This window comes from Scophthalmus maximus, chromosome 15, assembly GCF_022379125.1.
Source record: "Scophthalmus maximus strain ysfricsl-2021 chromosome 15, ASM2237912v1, whole genome shotgun sequence".
Lineage (NCBI taxonomy): Eukaryota > Metazoa > Chordata > Actinopteri > Pleuronectiformes > Scophthalmidae > Scophthalmus > Scophthalmus maximus.
In genome coordinates this window covers 4518703-4544063 of record NC_061529.1, presented here as the reverse complement: position 1 = coordinate 4544063, position 25361 = coordinate 4518703, and the positions used below count along the sequence as shown (strand labels likewise).

The 25361-nt window shown below is 44.3% G+C and overlaps 1 protein-coding gene across 3 annotated transcripts; it reads left to right on the top strand.

Annotated features, from left to right (window-relative positions):
- Positions 1 to 15: 15 nt before the first annotated feature.
- On the top strand, positions 16 to 25236 carry nin (ninein (GSK3B interacting protein)). 3 transcript variants are annotated; one of them, XM_047337556.1, is made up of 28 exons: positions 16 to 280; positions 4091 to 4303; positions 5277 to 5370; positions 6641 to 6813; positions 8827 to 8872; positions 8969 to 9144; positions 9575 to 9721; positions 9936 to 10103; positions 10632 to 10768; positions 10935 to 11075; positions 11195 to 11369; positions 11544 to 11654; positions 11837 to 11926; positions 12106 to 12241; positions 12339 to 12460; positions 12581 to 13704; positions 17172 to 17270; positions 17356 to 17425; positions 17517 to 17684; positions 17783 to 17890; positions 18110 to 18223; positions 18353 to 18499; positions 18783 to 18962; positions 19076 to 19210; positions 19303 to 19404; positions 20194 to 20286; positions 23471 to 23584; positions 24399 to 25236. In XM_047337556.1, exons 2-28 carry the CDS (start codon positions 4112 to 4114, stop codon positions 24612 to 24614), a joined length of 4578 nt encoding a protein of 1525 aa, XP_047193512.1. In that variant the 5' UTR covers positions 16 to 280; positions 4091 to 4111; the 3' UTR covers positions 24615 to 25236. The 3 variants fall into 3 exon arrangements, with proteins under 3 accessions (XP_047193512.1, XP_047193511.1, XP_047193513.1); XM_047337555.1 differs by having other exon boundaries at positions 23468 to 23584; XM_047337557.1 differs by lacking the exons at positions 23471 to 23584; positions 24399 to 25236 and adding an exon at positions 21934 to 23431.
- The last annotated feature ends 125 nt before the right edge of the window (positions 25237 to 25361 follow it).

Sequence of the window (25361 nt, the reverse complement as noted above, 5' to 3'; positions counted from 1 at the left end):
AATCCGCTACCACACCAGAGAGGAGGATGATGATACAGACACAGATCAGAAACTAAACCCAGGAGGGACAACACACAGAACAGTCTCTAACGAGTCTCTTCCTAGTGAAACTACCATCTTGTTTTTTCTTGGAGAGGAACAGGAGCTGAATTATCCCGCGCGGGAAACCGACGACACGCGACATGTTGTAAAAAGTTTGTTTCGTTAAACACCCGCGTTTGATCACCGGATCGCAGCCGGGAGAAGGAGCCAACTGTCGGCTGCAGGTCCAGGGGCGCTGGTGAGTGGTTCCGAGTGTTTCTTTACCTCCTCCTTCTTTCTCTTCTGCGTTCACGCCATTCTTTTTTAAACTGTGGGATGAAGTCAGCTCGAGACTCAACCGTCCAATCCCGACGCTCCTCCTGCCGCTGCTGCGGAGGTTAGCCCGGTTAGCTTAGAGCATCACTGCTCCCCGGTCCACGTCCTCTGCGACTCGGTCAGAGTCGATCGACTCCTCTTCAACTCTGTTAAAGTCGATCGACTCCTCTTCGACTCGGTTAAAGTCGATCAACTCCTCCGCGGTCGGATGACAGTGTGTTCAATGAGGGATGCTACTCGATCACTTAGCAACTGGTGGAAATTGAAATATTTTCCTGTCGTCTCTTGTTTCTTCCTGTGAAGATGTTTGTGGTGTAAACAGACTGAAAAGTAACTGGTTTTGTGTCAAGGCATGTAAAGTTGAACCTTGAAAGTTGTTTCAAACGTATGTAGTTTCCACATGCCTGAAGATAAAAAATTAACATCTCTATTCAACACATTAGTATGTGGAGCTAATTGGGGGGAAATGGGGAAAAATTGATGTTTGGGCATCATTAAAAAAATGAATTCATGACCAACTGATAACCATAATTATTTTATTATACTGGAAGTGATAGGATGATTGAAACCCACAAGGAATAATAATATATAAACCATAATAACTTGACAGAAGAGGTAGGCAATAAATTCAATTCCTCTAAAGCAATCTTTTTATAATGGTCACATGGGTGCACTACTTGTTGAAGAGACTCCTAAAATATGATTCATGTGATGATGAGTGGGACCCTGAGAACTTAGATTTATGGACGTGAAAGTTCCCCTTTGGAGTTTAAAAGACAATCTGCTGAACTTCCTGCTTTCTGATTTCATAATATAATATTACATCTTTGACTTCCAACTTGCTTGAGTGATTGGTTTGTGTTTAAAAAAAAAAAAAAGGAATCCTCAACTTTTTCCCAGAATCAATAATCATAAAAAAGACTTGATGGACTGTGTTGCAATGTGATATTGCACAATGAGTAATTTAGGCTTTTGTGATGTCTTCTTTCATTTTCATCCAATGGGCTCAGTGAAAGCTGTTGGAATGTAAAGAAATGTGTGATGTCCCCGTGGTCTGCGTGATATGCAGGGTTATGTTGGGATTATTATCCTTATTGATTAATCTGCCAATTATTTTCCTCTGTGAATATAGATTTTGTCTGTCTCTTACGATGTCTGCCTTTGTCTGACCAGCAGTCCATAATCTCAAAGTAATAGGTTTAATATCATGTATGACAAAGAAAAGAATCAAACGCTTTCATTTTTAGAAGCTGGAATCCGCAAATATTTAACACTTTTTCATAGACAATTGCCAAATCTGTTTAAATTCTCTCATCTTATCGATTGTTGCAGCTCTAGTTGTTGTCAGTCAATGAAAGTGAAGATTCATAGCTACGTCAGCTGTTTTAATGTCATTTTTTTCGCCTCCTAGACAAGTAAAGCAGAAAATAAAAGAAATGGAATATGATAAAGAATCTTTCGAGAAAACTTTGATAACCGACAAGAACACAGGGTTTTTACCAAAGATGTCTTTGGATATTTTGTGAGTGTTTTCTGTATTTATTGACTTTTTGGTCTGACATCGGTTGGCCCGTGATGACCAGTCACATCAGAACCAGTGGATGTCGGGGACGGTGCGAGGGTTGACCTCGTTCTTGTGACCCTGGGCAGTCGTGATTCTTTGGCCTTCGGCAGCTGTGAGTCCACGGCCAACGGGAGCCACTGTGACCGGGGGTCCGAGCAGGAGGGCCGCCGGCATAATAGGCCCAGGGGCTGGCTCGCAGAGAGCAGAAAACCTCATTAGTGACGAGAACATGAGCAAAGTGTGAGGAGAGAATCTTGTTTGTAAAAACCCTTTTGACACGGGTCAGGGTGGATGTGTGTGCTGCTGAGCCTCGATTTTTTTTTTTCCGGTGTTTCGTAAGCTGCTCCAAAGTGCAGATGCAGAATACTGATTTTGGGGTTTTGTCGGACGGTCTATTGTGTGCGGGTGAATGAATGGGGTTCCCCGAGTCTGGGGTGTGGGGGACACCTGGCCGAGGGCCTGATGATCTCTCCCCGAGAGCAGCTGGAAAAGCTGGGGGTCAGACGGCTGCTCATTGTATAGATATAAGGGCTCAAAATGCAAAATTTCCACACGATAAATAGTTGTATGCTCTTTAATCCAATAAGGCCTCAAAAGACGCATAATATACAATGTTTATGTCTGAACTCGGTGAACACAAAATGTAGGAATTTGCATAAAAAAAGTTTATAAGACCAAAAAAAACTAATAGACACTCGAGGAAGGTGGTTAAAAGTAGAGACAGACCGATATATTGGTTGGCAGATAGTATCGGGTGCTTATGTTTACCGATATGAAATATTTTATTGTACAGAATACAGTTTATTTTCTTAATTCAAGTTCTATATGTTAGGTTGTATGTGTTCGGCCGATGTATCGGTATATGAAATCTTGCACTCCCTAATATCGATATCGGCATCGGCCCCCAAAAATCCATATTGGGTTTCCATACGTTTTTTTTGTGTTTTTTTTAATATTACTTGATATAAAGAGCAAAAAATAAAGACACCATATGAAAATATGACTGGCACCAACTGTCCCACTGCAGACATGTGATCAAAGAATGAAGTCGTGCATCTGTCGGACATTGAATTTCTGTATTTGTAAGTAAAAGAAAATAGAAGTAAATGAATCTTATCTCTGCTTCTATTTCCATTTCTGACTTTGTCCTTCCTTAGGTGGACGAACTGGGCCGTTGCGTCTATGAGTTCTGTCATTGCTGAAGTCAGCAACACTCTGGGTTTTCCCCTTTTTGACCCAGGGTGACCTCTCGATTTCAACTCTTTTAAAATAATAGATTTGCTTCCTAGATGATTGAGATCAACCAAGAGTCATTATTTGTGTTTCTGTTATTGCTTGAGAGAAACTAGCTCCAGACTTCTGTTTACGTCCACACAAAATCCTTTTTCTCTCCGTGGAGTGGCTCTCATTGTGTTTCACTTAAAGGGAACAATGCATCCCAAGTAGAAGAGAGCAAAAACTTCCTGTCGGCCTGCAACCGATGCCACCCGCCAAAAATACAAGTTGGCACGAGACTCCGGTGGTGTGACCTCCTCGGTTAGTGCCTGGCTGCTCGTTCCACTTGGTTTCCTGCCACGCCGCTGTCTTTGTCCTTGGTCTTTAAAACCAGCATAATTAGCGTTCAGTCTAAATTCTTTACATTTTTTATCATTATGAAATTTCTTTGGGTCAGGTGTAAAAAAAAAAAAAAAAAAAAAAATCAAATTCTTTTAAATGCTAACGTTGATAATTTTTTATGAAAAAGTCTCAAATGGGTTTCAACCGCCGCAAATCAAATTGTAAATGACATTTAAAAAAAAGGTTGTATGTCCCTGTCATGGACTGCTGGTGGTGTATATTTATGGCCCAGCTCAGTGTCGACGAGAGAGAAGAGTCAGACTTGACCACGTCGTCTGTCAATTTACCTGATTGTCTAAATCGCTGTAATTGGATTAGCGAAGCGTTTCGCCCCGAGTGACGCCGGAGCCGCGTGTTGTGTCGGTCGCTCGCTCAGTCAGTCACTCGGCGACTCTCTCTCAGATGAGGGCGCTGTTAGAAACGCATCCCGTTCAGATCGATGCGTCCACGCTGCTTGTGAGTATTTCGCAGGCGCCGCTGGTATTCGTCCTCCTGGAGACGAGGTGGAAAATGTGGCAAGACAAAGATTTTTGTTTCTCTGTTCTCTTTCAGGCCAGGGTGCTGTCCTGTGGGATGGGTGACGGCCAGGAGCAGGACCAGTACGAGGAGCAGCTAAAAGACGTTTTCAACAGCTTCGACAGCAGCGGCCGCGGCTCGCTGTGCCCGGAGGAGCTCGCCGACCTCTGCCAGTCGCTGCACCTGGGTGACGCCACGCCGGCTCTCCTCCGCGCTCTGCTGCGGAGCCAGGACCGCCTCGCCGCCAGGGTGAGCGGCCCCTCCTCCACCCCCTGAAAGGAGTCTGCGTAATACTCTTTGAAACGGTGGCAAAAAGCAGTCGTTGCATGTTGTGCTGTGGAACTTTTTACAGGAGGATTATTGTTTCCTTCTCTGATGTACGTGTGAGTTCTGGCTCTTTTTTGGGGGGGGGGGGGTTGTTCCCGTACAAAAGGACCCTCTGTGGCGTTTCATTTTCGGCTGACACCCGTGCTCAGCCACTCCTGCCTTCGGGCCATTGTGTCTCCGGGCTTTTTTGGAGCTTTGTTAGCCGTCTTGTTGAGGAGAAACACCCCCCCCCCCCCCCCCCCATCCGCTCTCATCCCAGGTGTCTGTCGTCAGGACGACCGAGCCAGATAATCACCACTCACAGATGCACAGATTTGAGGGTGCTCCACGCGGAAGTCTATGAAATGGGGAGGACACTGGTCAGATGTGTACAAATGGATCAAATGTATTTTCAGTACATCGTTTTTATCTTTTCAGTTTAAGTAGAAAGCTGAGATAACTTACAAACTTCGCGCCTCCACACTTCTGCATCGAGTTTTGTTCCTCTATAAGCGTGCGCGCAGACGGGCGGCTATTGTATGGCAGGCGTGGGTGTGCATGGGTGGGGGGTCAATGTTAGCAGAGGGGCCAGCGAACTGATTGCCCACCCATGGCATCCAACAATAAGGTCAAAAAGGGAAGAATCCCCCTACCCAAAGCCGCCACAAAGGAAATCAACATACTCCGGGTTAGCAGCTGTTGATTCTTGAAGGGTGACGTCCCTTCCTCCACCCAGACGCCCAGGGACACCGCCTCCATCACACACAGTCTGAAGAATTTCATGAACGTTTCATTTTGGTTTTTTTTTATTTGGCTCCACGTGCTAGGCATCGCTTGCATTTTATCCAAAGACGGTTCACATTTAATTCAAACTGTACTTCAGCGCTTAATCTCTCTTTTTTCTTCCTTGTTGCAGGTTGACTTTGAGCAATTCAAGGATGCACTGATTCTGGTTTTGTCGTCAACCATCGAGTCGCCTCAGGTAGAACAGGAAGCCTCGCAAGAACCAGGTAGAGTCTAGACTCAAAGTGTGCTTTGAATAGATTCCCCGCAGACAAATGCATCAGAAACCTAATCCGTGTTTCACGTCAACATCAGTTAAAGTTGCAGTAAGCAATTTTAATCCAATACGCTGTTCGCAATAATGAGCGGATATTTTTCCTCACGGGCCGATAAACCTCAAGAGACGCGCTAGTGACAGATGCTACGACCGAAGTCGGTGACGGTGTGTGAGCTGAATAAGTGGAACAGCCCCACGTGCTGATTCAGCTGTAAATCTACATACAGAGGCACGGAGCCAAAAGTGTCAGGCCCAAAGCCAATTAGCTGTCAGTTGAACAGTTTGCACCGTCATGGTTGGAGCATTGGCATGACCGGTTTATCGGAGAAGCTGACGCATTGACTGCGTACAGTAAACACTAAGCTATTTCTCTTCATGTGAGTGATCAGGCTGAGAGGGGTTTATGGCAACAAATACGTTAATTAACAAACTAATCATCACTGGTATTATGAGATAATATGAAGTTATTACAGTTCATATTTTATGAATGTCTTCCTCTAAATGAAGCATAAAGTTCCCTGAGGTTTACACCTGAATTCGTGTTTTACACAAACAAATGGGATCATGTTGGTTTGAAAGAATCTTTGGGGTCCGCTTTTAGAGAAGTAACTACTTTTGGAGAAGTAGCTGCTCATGGCTGTGGCAGGTATTAGTCATGGTGCATTTTTTTCCCTTCGGTATCTAACAGGACGTCTGCAGCTTTTGAAAAAGCAAGACATTTATATATTTTTTCCAAAAAAGGTCTTAAAGAAGTCGTCAGATTAATTTACCAATTTCCCCTCCAGCATCATCAGAGCTGTATTTGCGTAGGAATCTCATCTTCTTATTATGGGATAGTGTCAGTTTTGGCAAAAACATAAATTAACTCAATCAGCAATTAACTGACAATTTTCTTTAGTTTAATCCACCTCCCATTTCCTGCTGCTTGTCCTGGATCAGATCACATTGATTTGATTGATTATAACATTAGTATATAATAGGTAGTATACTGCCAGGATGTATTGAAAATAATCTATATTATCATTGGCCATATTGTCCCTGCTAGTAAAAAAAATGTGACCAGTAAAACATGATATGAGCAACTAAAAGTCTCTTTAAATTAAATTGAATTTAACTGCACAAACCCTGTTTAAACATGATGTCAGTCCTTTTTTTAAAAATATATATATACTTTGCAAGTAAATGTGATTTTACAATTCATCGTCATTGCATTCCCCCAGCGTCGCCAAAGATCCAGCCAAAGTTCGTGAAGGGCAGCAAACGTTATGGCCGCCGCTCCACGCCGGAGTTGGTAGAGCCCATCTCCGACTTCTCCGCAGTTAGCAACGCGAACCCAGCCGAGGGAGAGGACCTGGAGGGCAACTATGACTCAGCCGTTCCTAGGAAACGTGAGGTAAAGGTCTTTTACTGACGTCCTTTGAGTTGTTTCCAGCACTCTCTGCTCTGAACCTCCAGACACCCGGATCCTTATCTTATCGCCTCCCGACCGTCCTTGGATGCGCTGCGTTTTCCCTGCAGCCAGAAGACCTCGGCGGCGAGGCGTTATTCTTAGCTAATCAGCTTAGAGGCATGCAGGGCAGATCCCGAAATGTGAAGTAGCCGCTCCTGCACGGGATCCACAGAGCTCGGTTGGTTGCATGAAATCGCTCTGAGTGTTAAGTAATGAAGATGTACCCGCGATGTTTGTGAAGCGTCGTACAGTGTCGTCAAGTGTCACGTTGGACTTTGCCCCAAGTGTGCAGGTGGACAAGGCAACAGCACAGTGACTTTAGTTCAGCCGAGGCCACGCACAGCTGAACGCTCTGCGTGGTTCCCCCCCCGGGTTGATCTCCTGGATTTCTTTTCCCGGATAATCCTGCTCTCGCTGCTGACATGGAGAGTTGTTTGACATGTGTGCGGAGGCCCGAGCTCACACTTTGCCTGAGCATCATCAATGACCCGCAACAGAGTTCGGGCTGGTTCATTTACTAGGTTAGTTTATAAGGAAATCGGCAAGAGTCCTAATTCCCTCCTGGAAATCAAGTTGGTTGGTAAATTAGCGAAGTGAATTTGAGTCTTCAAGTGTTGGTTGCATGAGCAATTTGAAGACATCACTTCACAGCTCTAAGAAACTGCAACATTATGTTCTGTATATTGGAGAAAAATAATCAACAGATTCCTAAATCATGAAAATAATCTGTAAGAATCACTGACCGCTGTGGCTTTGGGACGACACGATCATTTTTCATACTGATTCTAGGTTGAACGTGCAAGATTGGATGTGCTGCAGACAAAGAAACACCAAAGCCGTATAATGACGGCCACTCTGACTTGTGCTTGGATAGATGTGTTAATATTCTGTGTGTCGTCCGTGACTCCACCCCAGAGGCCCGCCAGCGCCAAGACAAACACCATTTGAGACACCGAACTGAAGCGTGTCTTGGTATTGACTAATCTAGGGTGTAACAATGCTGCAATGTCCAGCCCGGGGGCCCAGCAGATGGGGCTGGGTCAGGGGTGCTCTGCCACAGAGACTGCAAGGCCCAGTGCTTTGGGAGGAGGAGGAGGAGGAGGGGGGGGGGGGAGAGTTTGGCTGTGACAGAGAAACAATGAGCCCTCACTACCCCCAACCCCCCCTCCTGGATGCCTACACACCGTGTATCAAAACGCCACTCGCAGGATCCCATCTGTTCTTCATTCCGTCACTGTTTACTAGCCAAACAATAGATGGGACTGGGTCACAGAATAGCGGGTCACACCCAATTAATTCCCCCGTCCTCCTTTCATATTTCTTTAAAAGCAGAAAAACTCTAATTCTTTTTATGCAAAAACTTTTGAGAGCAACAAAAGCAAATGTGTTGATTTTGTTTTTTCTCCCCACAAGAATTAACTTCATATCTTTCTTGGGAGCAAAGTTTCTTTCGTTAAGTTTCATTTTCAGCATCAGCCCCCAATAAATCCTTCTTTGTTTCTTTTGACTTACAACAATATCAACTTAAATGCCATCATATATCCGAGCTATCGATCATATCACATAGTTTTCATCAGCACTATTTTTTCCATCTCTTATGTTATTTTGGTCAGAAAAGTCTGACCAAGAAATCTAAGTCAAGTCAATGTCTGAAAGCAGGAAAACGAAGAAGTGTGTCTGTCTGTCCATGATGCATTTTTCTACAACTACCACCCTCCCTGATTTACCCGCTGACCCTCCCTCGGGGGCCCGTGCCATCACAAAAGCTCTTGTGTTGTTTTGTGGGACACTCCAGCGCCCCCGACTCAACCTTGCCTAATTTAAAAACATGTTCAAAAATATAGAGTACTGATTGTCACAGGAGAAAATGATCCTGTAGTGATTTTTTGATGTGGTCGTTTTTCCTCACAGATGAGTTTCTATTTTAACTTTGTTTTTCTCTTTTGTCTCCAACAGCGCTGGAACGCTCACGAATCAAGCACAGAGGAGTACGAGGCAGATGGTACGTCAAAAGTCGCAGTATGTTTGCTTTTTTTTAACAATAATTAGCTTACATACTGTCAGAAAATGATCACCGTCTCTCATCTTGTGTGTGTAGGCCAAATGCATCTCTGGAACCCCGATGAGCCGAGCACCCCTCGGGGATCCATCGCTCCTCTTTCCACCTGTTTGGAGGAGAGGCTGCGTGACGCCTGCGAGGAGCTGGACATACCGTGGGACAGATGTGCCGATCACACGGAGCTGCACGCCCTCTGTGAACACCTGGGCCTGGAGGTGAGTTGCAGATTTTAAAGAAATTATCAATACTTTAATTGAATGATTTCAATATGCCGAGTTACTACAAAATCGCATTGCATTTGCATCTCAATGCACTCTGGCAACAAAAGTTTTATGGCTCTAAATGAATGGGATATTATTTTATTGATTGTTATAATAGCATACACTTTTGCATCGCCTTGTTGTTTCTTGTTTCAGTTTTCAAAGAAATCTAAGGATGTTTTCCGCCTCTCACACACACACACACACACACACACACACACACACACACGCATTCTTTATTTCTTTTTTTGTACCAGCGCTTTGGGTCCATGAAAAGCGCTTTATAAATCAAATATATTATTCTTCTTCTTATTATTATTATTATGTACAGTGTAAAGAAAATATCCGGTGTCTCTAGGAAATGTTTCTGCTTTTTATTTTTCAGATAAATGAGGATCTCCTCCTGAGTCTGACCGGCGATGGAGTGATGAACATTCAGGAGTTTGTATCCAGGGTTTTAAACCACAACAAACCGCCCACACCCTCCGCCTCCACACCCTACAGACAGCTTAAACGACATCACTCCACGCAGGTACGTCATTTGTTTGTAATTCCCTTGTTGATTAATTCATTTTAGTTTAAGCTTTATTGAAGAGTAATTTACCTAAAGGGTAGGTCATTTTTACTTTCTAGTTCCTCTGTAATCTACTATTCCAAAGCAAGATCTCATGTTACACTTACTCCCTGAAAAAGCTTTTAGTTGAATTTTTGAGATAAACCTTTCTTTATTTTTTTCCTCCATGCAGCCCTTTGATGAGGGCGGCCGGAGGATTGCCACCTCCTCTGTTTTGACCAGCACTATTGGCATGCGTCTCTTCTCCTCCCTTGACGATGGCACCGGTTTCACTCCAGTCGAATACGTCCTGGATGCCTGGATAGAAGAAGGCATCGAAAACAGCACTGAGATCCTGCAGGTACAGCAGTTTATGTATTCTTCTAGTTTAGGCTGTGGCTGTTAATTTTAATTGTGATTAGCGTTTTAAATTTGTGAATTTGAACCATTTGCACATTTCTTAACAGCTAATGATAGAAAGGAGAGGATGCCAGTTATTTACAAAAATTCCAAATATTATTTGCTAGAGCCCGGCCATATACCAGCCAGTATATATGTTTGAAAAATCTTTGTCAAAGAAATGTTCTTGAGGCTTGATGATTCATAGTTTAACCAAAAACTTTATTTTAAATAAAAGCACAAATACAACCAACTTTGTTTAAGAAAAGAAATATCAATGTTATAAAATTTATTTTTTAAACAAAATATCACATTGCATTTAATGAAATATAAACATAAATGCACATATTTTCTGCATAGTTTATTCTGTGAAATAAGTTTTTATACCGGCAAACATAAATTCTGGCACCAACATCTCTGTGAAAGGCTCATAACAACCGGCTACTAAGATATTCTCTGAAAAGACAAATGCATAATTATTTTTTTGCAGGCTTTGAATTTCGACCTCGATGGCAAACTGAGTCTTGGAGACCTCACCATGGCGCTCGAGAATGAGCTGCTCGTTACTAAGAATGGGATTCACCAAGCGGCACTGGCGAGCTTCAAAGCTGAGATCAGACATCTCCTGTGAGTAGGACTCAGCACTGTAATGCAGGTCATTCAGGTTTTAAAACTCTCTGTTTATGTTTGAGTAACTCTATTTTGGAATAATTATGAATCTGCTGACTAGACCCAGATGGTTTAATTGCTCTCAGTTTTCATATTGTTGCCCCTTATTATCATCTCTTGTCAGAGAGCGTGTCGACAGGGAGCTCAGGGAGAAAGAGAAAATCCGATCAGACCTGGAAAAAGCAGAAAAGCTAAAAACTCAGCTCGCCACAGAGGTGGACGAGCATCACTCTGCGATTGAGCACACGAATAACCTGAAACTCAGGTAACTATTATCCCACACATCCTTTTTGTCACATCCTAACTTTCTCCGTTTCTCTGTCTCGACTGTTGTGCTTTTCAATATTTAAACATTCTGTACTCTCGGTGGATGAATGTCTGCAGGACCCTTGAGCAGGACTACAAGGAGAAACTAGCAGCTGTGCGATCGGAGCTGATGAAGGAGGTGGACCAGATCCAGCAGCAGGCGGGCCTGCAGCGAGAGGAACTGGAGGCCAAGATCGAGAAGATCAGGGGCGATGAGTCTTTTCTCCGAGACCACCTCTCCATTTCTGTGAAGGTACCAGAGGGATTTTACCTATATTTTGGTAATGATTTTCGACGCACTGTAAATTGCCTCTATGCTCCATGTATTTATGTTCATCAACACAAGATATTCGGTGGCCAAATAGTTGGTCAAACAATATAATTTCTGTGTAAACATAATCTATGTTGTCGTTTTTGTGTCTTCCAGGAGAATAGACGTCTTGAAATGGAGCTGCTGGACAGCACAGAAAAACTAGTAGATGCTCAAAGCCAAATTACAAAGCTCCAGTCCAGTTTGGACAACGTAATGAAAGAAAAGGTACCTAGACATTTTGTGGCTGTACATACTGCCAGGCTATTTTTGTATTTCATAAAGCTGACTTTCTGTTAGGACATGTTTTTTTTCTGCTGTTTGGCAGAACGTATATAAGCCCACCGGAGTCTCTGTTTCTGTCTCTGTTTTATGATGTCAGAGGTTCATGTATGTTCTCGCCTTTATAGTTCGGAGACTTGGACCCCGGCAGTGCAGACTTCTTGCTTCAAGAGGAACGTATCAGACAACTGCGCAGTGGCTATGAAGCCCAGTGTCGGGTAATATTTTCTGTTTTTGCATGCAGCAACACGAAACATGTGGTGACACTGATATTAGCTTTGCGAAATCAAATTGTAGTTGGAAAAAAAGATACAGTGCTGTACCGCATGTGTAAGAATCAGATTTTATCCATTACATGATTAAAAAATGTTTAACACAGTTTTCTTTTTTCTTCCAGGAGCTGCAGGATCGCATTGATGAGCTGCAGTCCGAGTTGCAGGAGTTCCACAGTCTCGGTCGAGTTCATCAGACCTGCAACAAACCTCTTTCTGAGGAGCTGGAGAGTAAAAGCCCGGGCATGGAGTCGGATCCAGGTTCGTTTAACTCGCACCATCTATACTTAGAATACATCCCGAGAGAACTCATTACAGAAACTGAAGGTCACAAACCTTGCAATATGACTTTTTTCAGGCATCGGTTCAGAGGAGGTTCAGCCATTCAGCATGAGCCTGGAGGCGGAGATGATGATGGAGCGACTGAAGGAGCAACACCTTCAGGAAATGGAGGAATTGCAAAATCAGCTGGACAGCAAAGTAAGTCGAGGAGATGACAAATATCTCAATCACATTATTAGAAGAGACATATTGGTGCAGTATTGCAAATCTCCCCAAAACTATTCCTTTTAATACCTCTACTTGTTCTTATTGCTACAGATCAATGAATTTGATAAGATGGTGGAAAAGCAGAGGGCGACTCAAGAGGACCAGAACTCCATCTCAGCTCTCCAGTCCCAGCAGGAGATTCTGGCTCTGAGGGACGAGCTGGCCGGCGTTCAGAGCCAGGCGCAGGAGCTCCAGAGCCAACTCGAGCAAGTGGAGCTGGAGCGACGCGGCCTGGACCAGAAGCGGGCCGGGGAGAGGGAAGAGCTCGAAAACCTGCAAGAGGAGGAAGTGGGGAACCTCCGGCAACAGCTGCTGGAGGCCCACACTCACACCGCTGACCTGGAGGAGCAGCTGAGGTACCTCGAGGGCCAACAGGCCGAGGCGGATGAGAACCGTCACACTGAGGTGGAGGTGCTGAAAAATCAACATGCCACTGAGATTGAGAAGCTCATGGAAGAGCATGCAGGACTTTCTGAAGCCAGACTGGAAGAGGAGATAAAGAAACTTCAGCAAGAAAAGGCCGAGTTGGAGAAGAGGTTGTTAGATGATTGTGAAAGGGAAAAGGAACGGTTGCAGCAAAGCCACGAGGTTCAACTTGAGGCCAAACTAGAGGAGGCAAAGTTGAGGTTCGAGGAGGAGCAGGAGGAGCTCGCGCAGAGACTTGCAGAGCAGTGGGAGAACGAGAGAGCTCAGCTGGATGAGCAGAACAACGAGTCTCTGCAGGTGTTGCTGGAGGAGGAGATGCTGAGACTCGTCAGGCAACACGAAGACAAGGTCGGCAAGCTCAGAGAGCAGTGGGAGATGGAACGAGCTCGGCTTCAGGAGCATCACAAGGACACGCTGCTCCAAAGGGTTCTCGACGAACGACTGCAGCTGCAGGAGCAGTTTGAGCAGAGGGAGACAAAGCTGAAGGGGGAGTGGGAGAGGGAGAGACTGCAGCTGGAGGAGGACTATGAGGGGATGCTCGAGGAGAGGTTGAACGAGGAGAGGGAGAAGCTCGAGACGGCGAAAGAGGATGCGGAGAAGAGAATAGAGAACTCAATGGCGGAGGAGAGGGCTCTTCTGGAGGAGAGCCACCGAGGGGCCACGAAGGAGCTGACTGCGACGCACCGAGAGGAGAGGGACGCGCTCAGCGGCATGCTGGACAAACTGCGAGATGACTTCACCCAGGAGAGGTGAGATTCTTTTTCTCCATATTATTCATAACCTCTTTTAAGGTCGACAGGAATAGTTTGGCGACATTCCGCTTATTCTCTCTCTGGTCTCGAAAGCTACGCGAGATGATTGATCTCCTTCCACTGCTGTGCGCTACATATCAAGTGAGCTTAGCGTATTTTAGCGTTAAGACGAGGTAACAGCCGGATGTGTCCCAAGGTAAGTCCACTGATTCCTTACCCGGAATCCAGAACAATCGGATGAGGTAGGCATTATTTGCAGCGGGTTTTACTTTTATGACTGTTTCTTGGTCAAGTACAATGATTCCCTTGAAGTTGCCAAGAAATCATATGATAACCAATGCCCACATAAAAGATATAATAACCTTTTAACACTCAAGCTTTTGTTTTCACTACACATACAAGATTTTTTTTTGGTGCTGATCGTGGCTTTGGAAGGCCTGGATAGCGCTTTCCCTTCAAATACCAGCGTTTATACTAAGCCAAGCTAAGTTCTCTGAGAGGTATTGATCTTCTAATCTAAAACTCTGCAAGAAAGCAGTGGATTAATCCCAAAGTGTTGGACTATTCCTTTTAAAATAAGCTCAAAAAGAAAAGGTTTGTTTTTTTCTTCCGTGTCGATATTTATTGTACTAATAAGAGTTCAAATCTGTTGCCGTAACATTTGCTGAATAACCATGTACAGGAGGGAAATCGAGGCCTTCTTCACTCAAAGAATCAAAGAAGTGGAAGAGCGTTTCTCAGGCGATCAGGAATCTGTCGCAGAGCGTTTTCAGGCTGATGTTTTAAAACTCGAACAGCACTACCAAAGTGAGCTGACGGCGCTCTCTGAAAGCCACGAGGAGCAGAAGTTCCACTGGGAGGCTCAGATACAGGAAGCTCTCGAAGATGCCGAGGAACAGAGAAGAGCGATGGAGGAGGCCATGGAGCAGGAGCGAGAGAGCCTGACTCACGGGTGGACAAAAGAACGACGTGAGCTCCAAAGTATTCACAAGAAAGAATCGGACAATCTGATTATCACGAACAAGCAGCTGCAGGACGAACTGGACGACTTCATCGACGTGGCCCAGACAAAAGAGATAGAGCTCAGTCGGCAGCTGAACGAGCTCCATAACCGTCTCCAGGGAAGCCTGGAGTCCAGAGACGAGCTTCTCGCTCGGGCCGAGAACAAGGCACTTCGGACGGAGCTCCTGTTCAATCAAACGGTGGAGGATTTTAAACAGGAGCGGGCCGAACACCTGAGCGACCAGTCCGATATTGAGAAAAAATACAACGAGTTGCTCGCGATATCCGAGGCGCAGATAACGGAGAGGATCGAACTGTTGACGGAGCGAGACGATTTGAAGATGAAGATTGAGGAGCTGGAGATGCTGCTCAAACAGGCAGCGTCTGACTTTGAGCTCGACCGGACGGAGCTGCAGGGACATGTCTCTATTCTCGAAGAGAAGTTAAAAGATAATCTCGAACATGACAGAGTAGAGCTTGCAGCAGAGAGAGGTATGCTCGTAAAGAGAATTGAAGAGTTGGAGGAGGAACTCCATCGGGTTTCGATGACTTTTGAAAGGTTTGAGAAAGAAGAAGTGGAGGAATCAAATGACTTGACCACGGTTACAGAGGAAGCGCAAAACACCAGGGGATGTCTTTCTTCGTCCGGTGAAGAACAGGAAACGTATTGGTCACCTGAAATCCAAACCAAAGAGGTGGATTCATTTGATGCAGTGGACGGAGGCCCCGAAGGCATCAGGAATGTTGACCATGAATACGATAACGAATGCCCAGCTACCAGTGATGATGAAGACAACGTGCCAGAAATAAAGATGGATGACACGGAGACCCCAGAACAAGACAATCAAATGACTGAAAATGACAACAAGTGGCCTGAAAATGCCAACGGTATTGGTCATGGATGTGAAAAACGAGTCAGTGTTGTTTCCGATTGCCAAATTGGAAGTTCGAGCCCCGAAGAAGCCGAAGAAGACTCTCGTGTTAGCTGTTGTTCCAAAGGCACAGAGTCAGATGTTGAGAATGTTGACAACAAAAAAGCCTCTGTTTCCTCAGAGATGCCGTGTGAGGCGGCCTCGTCGCTTGAGGCGTTTGAAGGTGTGGATTCCGAAGAAGAAGAAGAAGCAACAAGTGGCGAGAATAAAACGGCTCTTGGATCATGTGAGGGCGAGTACAAACCTCACGATGTTCCCACTTTGGATTCTGGCGACCGTTCTCATGAAGATGAGCCGCGTCACGAGACTGTGGTCGAACCGCCGGCGCTGGGGGAGATTTTTGAAGCGTCTCCCGAGGACGCGGAGGTCAATTTTTCACCAAATAACACGCGCCGCCATGGACAGGAGCCTGAATCCGAGTCAGACTGTGAGCACGCCGATTGTGCTCATGATTGTCTGGAGCGTCTGGATGAAGAGGGTAACCGTGAGAACCGGGATCGCTCTCTGCTCAAACTGCAGGCTTTGTCCAACACCGCCAGCGAGGAGAACATCCTCCTGCACGAGAAGATTTCTCTGCTCCAGCAGAAGACGGAAATACTGGAGAATCTTCTGGCCCACAACAGTGAAAGGATCAAAACTGGCCAACAGGCCCTGGAAGAGAACTACGGCCTCAAAGTGAAAATGGTGCTGTTGATGGAGCACGTCAAAGAGCTGGAGGTGAAGGCCTTAAAGATGACGGATGTCCACATCCGATATGAAGACTGCATGTGCGATAATGCCAAACTGAAGGAGCAAAACTGTGAACTCGAGAAGAGGCTCTGGAGCCTTGAAACCAGGATGAACATCTTCCACGATTTCCGAGACGAGCAGCTCTCGCTCGTGGACGAGATCGGCCGGATGAGGGAGGAGAACGCGAGGCTGTCGGAGTTGTTCGGCGAACTGGAGAGGCGGGATGAGATCACCGAGGGCCCTGGACGCCCGGCAGATGCTGGACGACCGGCGGGGAGTCCCGCTGGGGAGGATCCGCTGGATCTGCCCAGTCAGCCGGAGGATAAAGTTCAGGCGGCGAGTGACCTCGCGGCCTGCTGCGAACGGTTCCAGGAGCAGAACAGCAAACTTCGCCGAGCCGTCACAGAGCTCCAGGGCGAGTCGCAGACGTTAAATGACATAACACAGACTCATAGGTAACGTGGACAACAACAACAAAAGAACCTAGGATCCCCTCCTCCCGTGTCCTCCTGTGGCTTTTTCGTTGTCCCATCCCCTGCTGGCGCTTTGGGGAGCCCCCACTCCCTTTTGTCCCCAAACACGTCGCAGTGCTTGTCCCACCTGTGATTTGTGTCCTGATGCTCCTAAACCTTTTTGTGCGCTGGAACGGATCTCGAACACTTCCCCAGTAGACGGTTCAATGTGTGTATTTGGTAGTTACAACATGTAGTAACAACATTCTGATGTATTCTGTGGATAATGGCTTGAATGTAGCTTGTGAGAATCCCTTTTTCTGATGTGGTTTGCTTTTTTTCCCCGTAGATCTGAGACCTGTCGTCTTGCCGAAGAAAACCTTCTCCTCGGGCAAAGAATCGCTGCTTTGAAGGAGGAGGACTTGAAAGTGGCCCAGGAAGAGTTGACGTGAGAAACTTACTCTTTTCAGTCAAATCATCATGTCGCTTGCATTTTTCTTTAGTTGTGTAAACTGACATTGTTGTAATTCTAGACAAACTTTGGAGCACTTGGGAAAAGAGAAGAGCGCGGCTCAAAGGGCAGCGGAAAGATTCCAGAAGCAGGTACAAAATTTGATTCTCTTAGAAACTGCCTGCTCTCTTTCTTAGTTCCGAAGCAGGTCATGAGATGTCAATTGATTTCCTCCTCCTGCAGATCGCAGAGCTCAGTTTGCAGAGCCAACGGCTGGAGGATGAGAACAGGATGCTGTCGGAGAAAAACGTCCAAAGTATCGCTGCTGTGGAGAATCTACGACGGCAGCTGGCAGAGCTGATGGAGGAAATGGAGAGGAGGGAGGCGCTCCCCGCTGAGGATAAGAACAAGGTGAGCGAGGCGTTTTTAAGAGCGGCGCGCTGGTCGTCGTAGCATGTGCCGTGGTGGTCGCAGAGGCGGGTAGTTAATTGGTGGCTGTCTTGTGTTAGATGGCCGCTTGTATATCTTCTCTGGAGGCAGAGCTGACCGCAGCTCTGGAGGACACTGCACAGCTGGAGGAGAGGAATACCCAGCTGTCGCTGCAGCTGTCTGAGAAGGTGAGAACGAGGCCATGGATGCATGCATGGCACTGGCACAGAGAAAAATTATTCATTTATATTATTAATTCATTAAATGACCCTGTGGACAAACATCTATTACTAATTTCGTCCCAGGAAGGATGGAGGCACAGAAATAATGTCTGCTCAACTGAGGTGTTTTGGTTTATCAAGATCATTTTGAATTCATTCTGTGATTGTAATCCTTCTTGTTTATAGACTGTGAAGTTGGACTCTGTGGAGAATCGGCTCAGCCATCTGCTGGAGGATCAGCAGAGTGCGGACATGGCGACTCAGGACCTCCGCATCCAGCTAGCCGAAGCACACGAGACGGTAAAAGCCCGCTCGTACTCATTTTTATCTTTAGACTGTATTTTTTTCAGTTCAGCGACTGCGGGAGATAACCAGTAGTGTCAAACTTAACAAATCGTCACAAATGTGTTCTCCTTTTCCCGCTCCAAGGTCAAGACAGTGGACGAAACCTGTCAGAGCGTGAGCCATCAAAGCGCTCGTCTGAAGGCGGACGTTCGTGTTTTACAGAAGGAGAGGGATTCCCTCAAACGTGAAGTCGCAGTCCTGAACAAACAGCTGCAGAATGCCACCGATAAAGTGAGATTTTCTTAATAGACGGATAAAATTAGAGATGCACCAACCCAACCTTTTTTCTCTCCCAATGTAGATTCCAATATCGATACAAATTTAGCTCCGTGACTCACTCAATGAAACTCATTATTTGATTTTTTTACGACAGTCAGGTGTCGTGCCAAGTTCAAAAAGCACAGCTAGACCTTCACTGCAAGTCAAGTTTGAAGATGTTGAATTGTACAGCAAAGTGGAGTAGACTTGTTTTTACATTTTCAGCAGATCTGACCGTTGCCTTTGCTCCTCACAGAACCACGTTTTGGAAAGGGCCTTGCACTCGAGTGGTCTGCAGAGTCAGAGCAAGAAGCTGTACAGAGGGGAGATGTCTCGGCTGATGGATCAAGAGCAGCAGCTGCTGAGGCAGGAAAACGAGAGGCTTCAGGCCGAAGTGCGCAGCCTCAAAGGAGACCTCGTGCAGTCCGGGGAGAAGGTGAGCTGGAGCCCCAGCAAGCTGAAGATACATTTGAAAAAGCTACAGGCACACGTGTGTTGCAGTATCTCTCCTTGTCACTAGACTGTAAGCCTCCCATGTTTCTGCTGCAGGTCCGTCAGCTCGATGCGGCCATCTTGTCCGTGAAGCAGCACAAACAACAGAGTCAGTCGTCGCTGGTGAAGGCTTTGGAACAGGAGAACGCCTCTCTGAGGCAGGAGCTCGAGGCTCAAAGGGAACTGACCAAGGTGGAGCGTTGTGTTAAATCCAGAACAGTTGACCTTTGTTGCGTTGGTTTCTATTTGGTCAATTCTTATTACTTGATGTGCACTGGTTTCAGGGCTGTGAAGCTGGAAAAGGACACACGGAGCTAGAAAACCTTCAGCAAGAGAATGAGGCACTCAAGGCCCAAATGGCCCGACTGTCTACACAGCTTATAGAGGTATGTCATGACACAAACGCGTCTCCTCTAACTTTATTGGACCGGCTAAATAATAAGACCGTAGTTTTAATACGCTTAATTGGTTCTGCTCTCCGGACTGGAGGAAATAGACTCCCTCCTTTACAAAAGTAAATGTTCACACTTTTAACTCACAATGTTCTTTGCCACAAGTGCAGTCTTTTGCCTGTAAGTGTGGAAACATGAAGAATCTGTCAAAACATTTAGTGAAATGTCAGTTTTGGGCTTCCTAGCTCTTAGTTAATCTGTTGAACAGAATTTCAGTTTCAGATCACTCTGAAGGGGCAGATTTAGTGAATTGGGGGCTGAAGTGAAACTACCACATGTATATAACAAAAAAAATATATATATATACGTGTATATATATACAAACAAGAGCACTTGCATAGACCTCCGCTATGTCTGAGCTATCCTTCTCACAATGGTGAAGAATCCTACAAAACATTCCTGGATCCAGATCTGGATCCCTCCCAAAATGTAATCACCTCTTACCACGGCCGAGGTCTATCTTTGATTATATTGTCATGCAAATATGTCCATAATTGTGTGAGTAATCCTGCTAACAAACAAACAAACAAACAGTAGAAAGAACTGATAAGAGTAGTTGTCAAAGTTGTATCATTAAACTCTAAATCCCGACTTTGTAACCTCAGCTTTAGCGCCTGCAGTCAGTCTGGTTTCTGCCAGACTAACGAGTTGCCTCATTCTGTACATATTTATGTGTTGGCTCTAATTTATTTTTTTTCCTTCGCCTTTTATTACTTTGTCCAGAGCTTTCAGGCTCATTTGGTCGGACTCCTGCCGCCGTCCCCTCACAGGATACCCAGAGGACAGCATCGAGGGGAAGATCCGGACAACGTGCAGGTACAGTTACAACCTGACACCTGAGCCGAGGAGATACACACACATATGTTGGAAGATATTTGACAAATATGCTTGAGATTGAGGGTTATGCCACGATTACCAGCCAGTTTATTGTGAGTCTTCCGTGCCATTGCGTCGTTGCACATCTCCTGCCATTTTTCTCTCACTGTCATTATTTTCCTTTTGTCACATCTTGGTTAGTTGTTCTCATAATAATCATAAATTCATCTTTAAGCGGGAGTCGTTGAGGCACATCTCATGTGTGGCATGTTTTCTGGATATAATGGGAGTTGGACGTAGACAACACCCATTGTATTTCTCTCACTTTGGTGTAGAAGGTGTGTGTCCAGTCAAATAAATTACTCAATTCAGGTGCTGGAAAAAGGTGCATGTTGTATTATTTTTATTTGATTTGTGGCTGTATATGCAAAGAAAATTTATAATCAGACAAATTTTCAAAATCAAAACAAATACTATAAGCAACCATGCATAAAAAGTGTGATTTTTCCAAGCACCCGAGCTGAGTGTCATATAGTTGTGATAATAAACCTAATTTATTTTCGTTTTAAATTTTCCATTCCCTTTTTTTTATGCTGGGTTTTGCTGTGCTCCTTGTTTTGGTGATTGTCATGGATCCACCTCAGCACCTGTTTGTCTTCATCTCATGTCGTGTGTGTGTGTGTGTGTGTGTGTGTGTGTGTGTGTGTGTGTGTGTGTGTGTGTGTGTGTGTGTGTGTGTGTGTGTGTGTGTGTGTGTGTGTGTGTGTGTGTGTGTGTGTGTGTGTGTGTGTGTGTGTGTGTGTGTGTGTGTGTGTGTGTGTGTGTGTGTGTGTGTGTGTGTGTGTGTGTGTGTGTGTGTAGCGTGTAGCGTGTAGCGTTTACTTTTTGGATTTGGCATTTAGTCTGTAGAGCCTGTGTGTCTCTGTCGTGTTCCTGAACGCACCGTCTTTATGTAAGTGTCCATCTTGGGACTGAAGTAATGTCAGTGGGGCGATCATCTGGGTGTGGTCTGTTTTTCCATTTGTCACCTTTGGCAGAGTCATGCTGCTCAAACGTCTGTCACTTCCCATAAGATGTAGCTTACCCAGGTTCATAGAGTCATCCCACTGTTGGTGTTTTGTAATCGCATCTAAAGCCCTGTTGTGTAATGTTTATCTCACAGCATGACTCCCATTTTTCACTAACTTACCATGAATACAGTGGAAAGAAGGGAAGTTCCCGTTTAATTCCATCATTGTGTTAACTATGAAATAATGTTGTTAGGATTTGTCTCATCAATCACACAACATCATGGCATTATTCCTGCATTTTAATCAACCTCATACACATTTTAAAATGTTATTATTTGAAATACAATACATAAATGCACACAGCCTTTTGTAAAATCATAATATGCACATACACATTCTATATTTTTGCATTACTTAACACATAAATAAATAGTATACAGTATAATCTAAAAAAAAAACACAAAAAAAGACAATTCTCATAATTCGTCTTTATTAGTTTATCCTTGAACTCATTTCTCACTGTGTAGCGAGCACAGGAGCCTGTGTACAGGCCTGTTGACTCTCCAGCCATGTCTGTGTTGGTTTTTTAGAGGAGTGGTCAGAGCTCTGGTGAAGTGTACCTACCTTCTCTCTCCAGGGGCCGATGCCGGAGCAGCGGGCGGCTCACGCAGACAGCTACCGGCGGATCGGTGGATTGTAACACCAGCGCGATTCCCCCTGCTCCTCGCTTAATCCTTCTCTAACCTCCGAGACTGCTGCTCCCGCCCCACCCACCCCACCCCACCCCACCCCGCCCCCATGTTCTGCTCTTCCTCTGCTTTGTTTGGAGCAAAAAAAACGCGACCGGAAGGCAGCACACGGTGCCGTCCCGCTTCTTGCATCCTTATAGGAGATTAGGATCTGATTTTGCCTGATTTTGAAAAGGCTCGAATGTGTAATTGTATTTCTTTGCTGCCAGGTGGCAGGAAAACACAGAAAAATGACTCCTGGTGATTTCCCCATGGGATTTAAAATAATGACACTATCATTGACAATTTCCAGTTTGTAAGCAAATGCCGTAGGAAATCTCGATTTCAACGTGGCGTCTTGACAAACTTCTTAACTCTTGACTACAGGGAGTCCTTTTTAATTTTTCTGGGAATGTTCCGTTTTGCACTCGTTACAATTCACCATTGTCTGGGACAATACAAATGATCCTCCGAGGCCGAGTCGTGTGTTGACAGTTTGCCTTGTGATCATCGCGGCGTGTTAACGCTGAGGCGAGGTTAGTGCCTGTCAGCCTTCTGAGCCTTTTTCTAACAATCAAGCGATTCCAACCTGTTGTTATTGTCCGGTGATGTATCCGCGTCGTGTCCAGTCGGGGTCTGTACAGATTTTCTTCATGAAGGCACCAGCTTCTTCTCACTTGTTTCTGTTAATGCCTGTATTTCTTTCTTTGACACTACACATAGTTGAATGTTGATGTTTTTTTCCTTTTGGTCGTCTGGGCCTGTGTGTTGTTGTTTGTGTTGCTGTTGCACAACCAAAGTGAATCACAAAATTCTGGGTTATGTTATTTTTCTCTCTCTTTCTTTCTCTTTCTCTTTAACAAGGACTGTGATCAAACACGTCACACAACTATTAACTTTGAATGTTTGTCTGGTGTTTGTCATTCGAGATTCCACATGAGCCAAATCATAGTTGTTTGAGTAGTGTGTCATTAGTACAATGTGTCATCATATCTGTTATTGTAATGTCTGTATTTAAGTTTGTGAGTCATGTAGTGAGTCTTTTTTTTTTTCTGCTTTTCTTTTTTTTTTTGCACCATGTATAGCCTCACCTGAATTCTATTTGATTTATGTTGTTATTTATTTTTGCAGAATCATGCAAGGGTTTATTTTATTTTATTTATGCATTAAATTATTATTTTTTGTAGAGGTATCTGGAATACATGGCATAATTTTATACCTATTTATTTTTTAGTGTGCTCTCCTCTCCTTAGAAATGTGCTAGACTTCATTTAAATGCAGGATTTAAGACAAAATAAAGCAACTAGTTCACAAGAATTTAGTCCCATTTGTTGTTTCTGACTCAAGAGTTTGAGTTTACACCAGCTCAAAGGCGACACGATGCAAATTTCATTATAATTTGCTCCCATACACAGCGATTTGATGATTTTTCTGTCTCGTTAGCAGGATGACAGGGAGAGGAAGATGAAGAACATGGAGGGGCGCATGAGAGAAATTGAACAGTCGCTGCATAACGTGAAGCTGCTGCTCAAAGAGAAGGTTTCTCAGCTGAAAGACCAGGTCAGTTCAAAAAAGCTCATGTTCCTTAAAGAAAGAAAAAAGGTTTTCAATAACAAATCATACATAATTTGTAATCTTTTTCAAAATAACTATATTTGTGGAACTATGGAAGTGTTTTGTTGCGTCTTTGGTTTTTGAAGTGGGAAAAAAGACTATTGAGTTTTCTCCAAGAACAGTGTTTTCTTTAAGACATTTGCTTACAGAGCCTGATCTGTGTGGCTGATATTTATTTTTCTTAAAACTATAGATGGGCCAATTATTTATTTTTCTTTTAAGTCAAAACCACTCACTGTCAACATTGAGATTATTAGAGTCAGTCAACCCAGCAAGATGTCATTATATTAAAAGATTTAGTAATACACCACTCCTTTAGGAGTAGATGTTTATAAGATCCAATAAGTTTCCATCTTGAAGAATACCAAAGAAATGTAAATAGAATTACTTAATTTAATCAGATAATTTTTAATTAAGTACAAATATTTTGAGTTAATCGTGATGGGATAATAAAGGTCTGCTCTCAATATTGCTTTTGTGCCCCCTAAAAAATAAATGAATACTTCAATTCAATATTGTATGTCTGTTCTCTGCACTTGCTTTGGTACACATGGGCCAACATGAAGCATTATGTAGTATTAAGGCGTAATGATGTGCAGTAAAAGTCATATTGTGATTATTTTCACAGATACTGTGATTGCAATATATCAGTCGCAATATTAAAAGTACAATTGCAATTTATTTTATTTTTTTTTGCCACAAGCTGAACACATTCTTCATTAAAAACCTTTATCACCTAACTTGTTTCTGACTGTTCCAGCTCAACAAGAACGGCAAAGCCGACGTGCTGATCAAAGACCTGTACGTGGAGAACGGCCAGCTGCTGCAGGCTCTGGAGATGACCGAGCAGCGGCACAAGATCGCAGAGAAGAAGAACTACCTGCTGGAGGAGAAGATCTCCAGCCTGAACAAGATCGTGCGAGACCTAAACCCGTCGCACCTTCCCTCACTACCTTATCACTACACGTGTTCTTAATGATGTCTACCAACATATTTTGTCCTGTTTTAGCCTAAATGTTACTGTTATATCTGCAGTATTTGTTTCGGACCAACGAAGAACCAAAAGTTATACTGACTTAAAGTGAAACTATTACTATTTTATAATTATTTATACATTTTTAAAATGAATTAAGGTTTATAAAAGCAGTAGCTTTTACTAGTAAATGAGTAAATATTTTACCGTGAATCTGTAAATTCCCTCTGAAAAGAGAAACGCAATACTTAAGTGTTCTTTTTATGCAAGTGTCCATGTTGTGAAAGAGATTGTGATCTGTCTGTCCGTCTTTCTTAGGAAACCTTTGAATCTGTCAGCAGTGAAATCATGCACACGGAGAGGTCAAATAACTCGCTGGCCTTTTTTCAATGCGTTTGCCTTCGTGTCAACACCACCTGGGAGTTGCGTTCACTTTTAAATGTCCGTCAGGTGTCAACACTTGCCATTTATGTTTGAATGGAATCCTGTGATCTGTTGCAATATGTGAAGCGTCGGCGTGTGACGACGGCACCATCATGAATGTTTTTTAATGAAATGAAGGACGTCGTCTCTGTGACAGGGTAATGTTTCGTGCTTTCAGCGTGAATAAAACACATGAATGTTATCGTCCTCGGTTTTATTTTGTATTTGATTCATTTGCTGTTTGGAGATGATGGTTTGTCCCCTGCAGGCTCATCCATCTAAGAATGGCTATGGATCATACTGTTCAATCTTAACGCACTGCACTTG

What these genes read in the sequence shown, in the direction of transcription:
- nin (XM_047337555.1), top strand. Translation starts at nt 4,112, where the DNA reads ATGGGTGACGGCCAGGAGCAGGACCAGTACGAGGAGCAGCTAAAAGAC. An exon ending in ACAGCACTGAGATCCTGCAG is followed by an intron (nt 10,104 to 10,631) that starts GTACAGCAGTTT and finishes ATTTTTTTGCAG; the next exon opens with GCTTTGAATTTCGACCTCGA. An exon ending in GATGACTTCACCCAGGAGAG is followed by an intron (nt 13,705 to 17,171) that starts GTGAGATTCTTT and finishes TTTTCCCCGTAG; the next exon opens with ATCTGAGACCTGTCGTCTTG.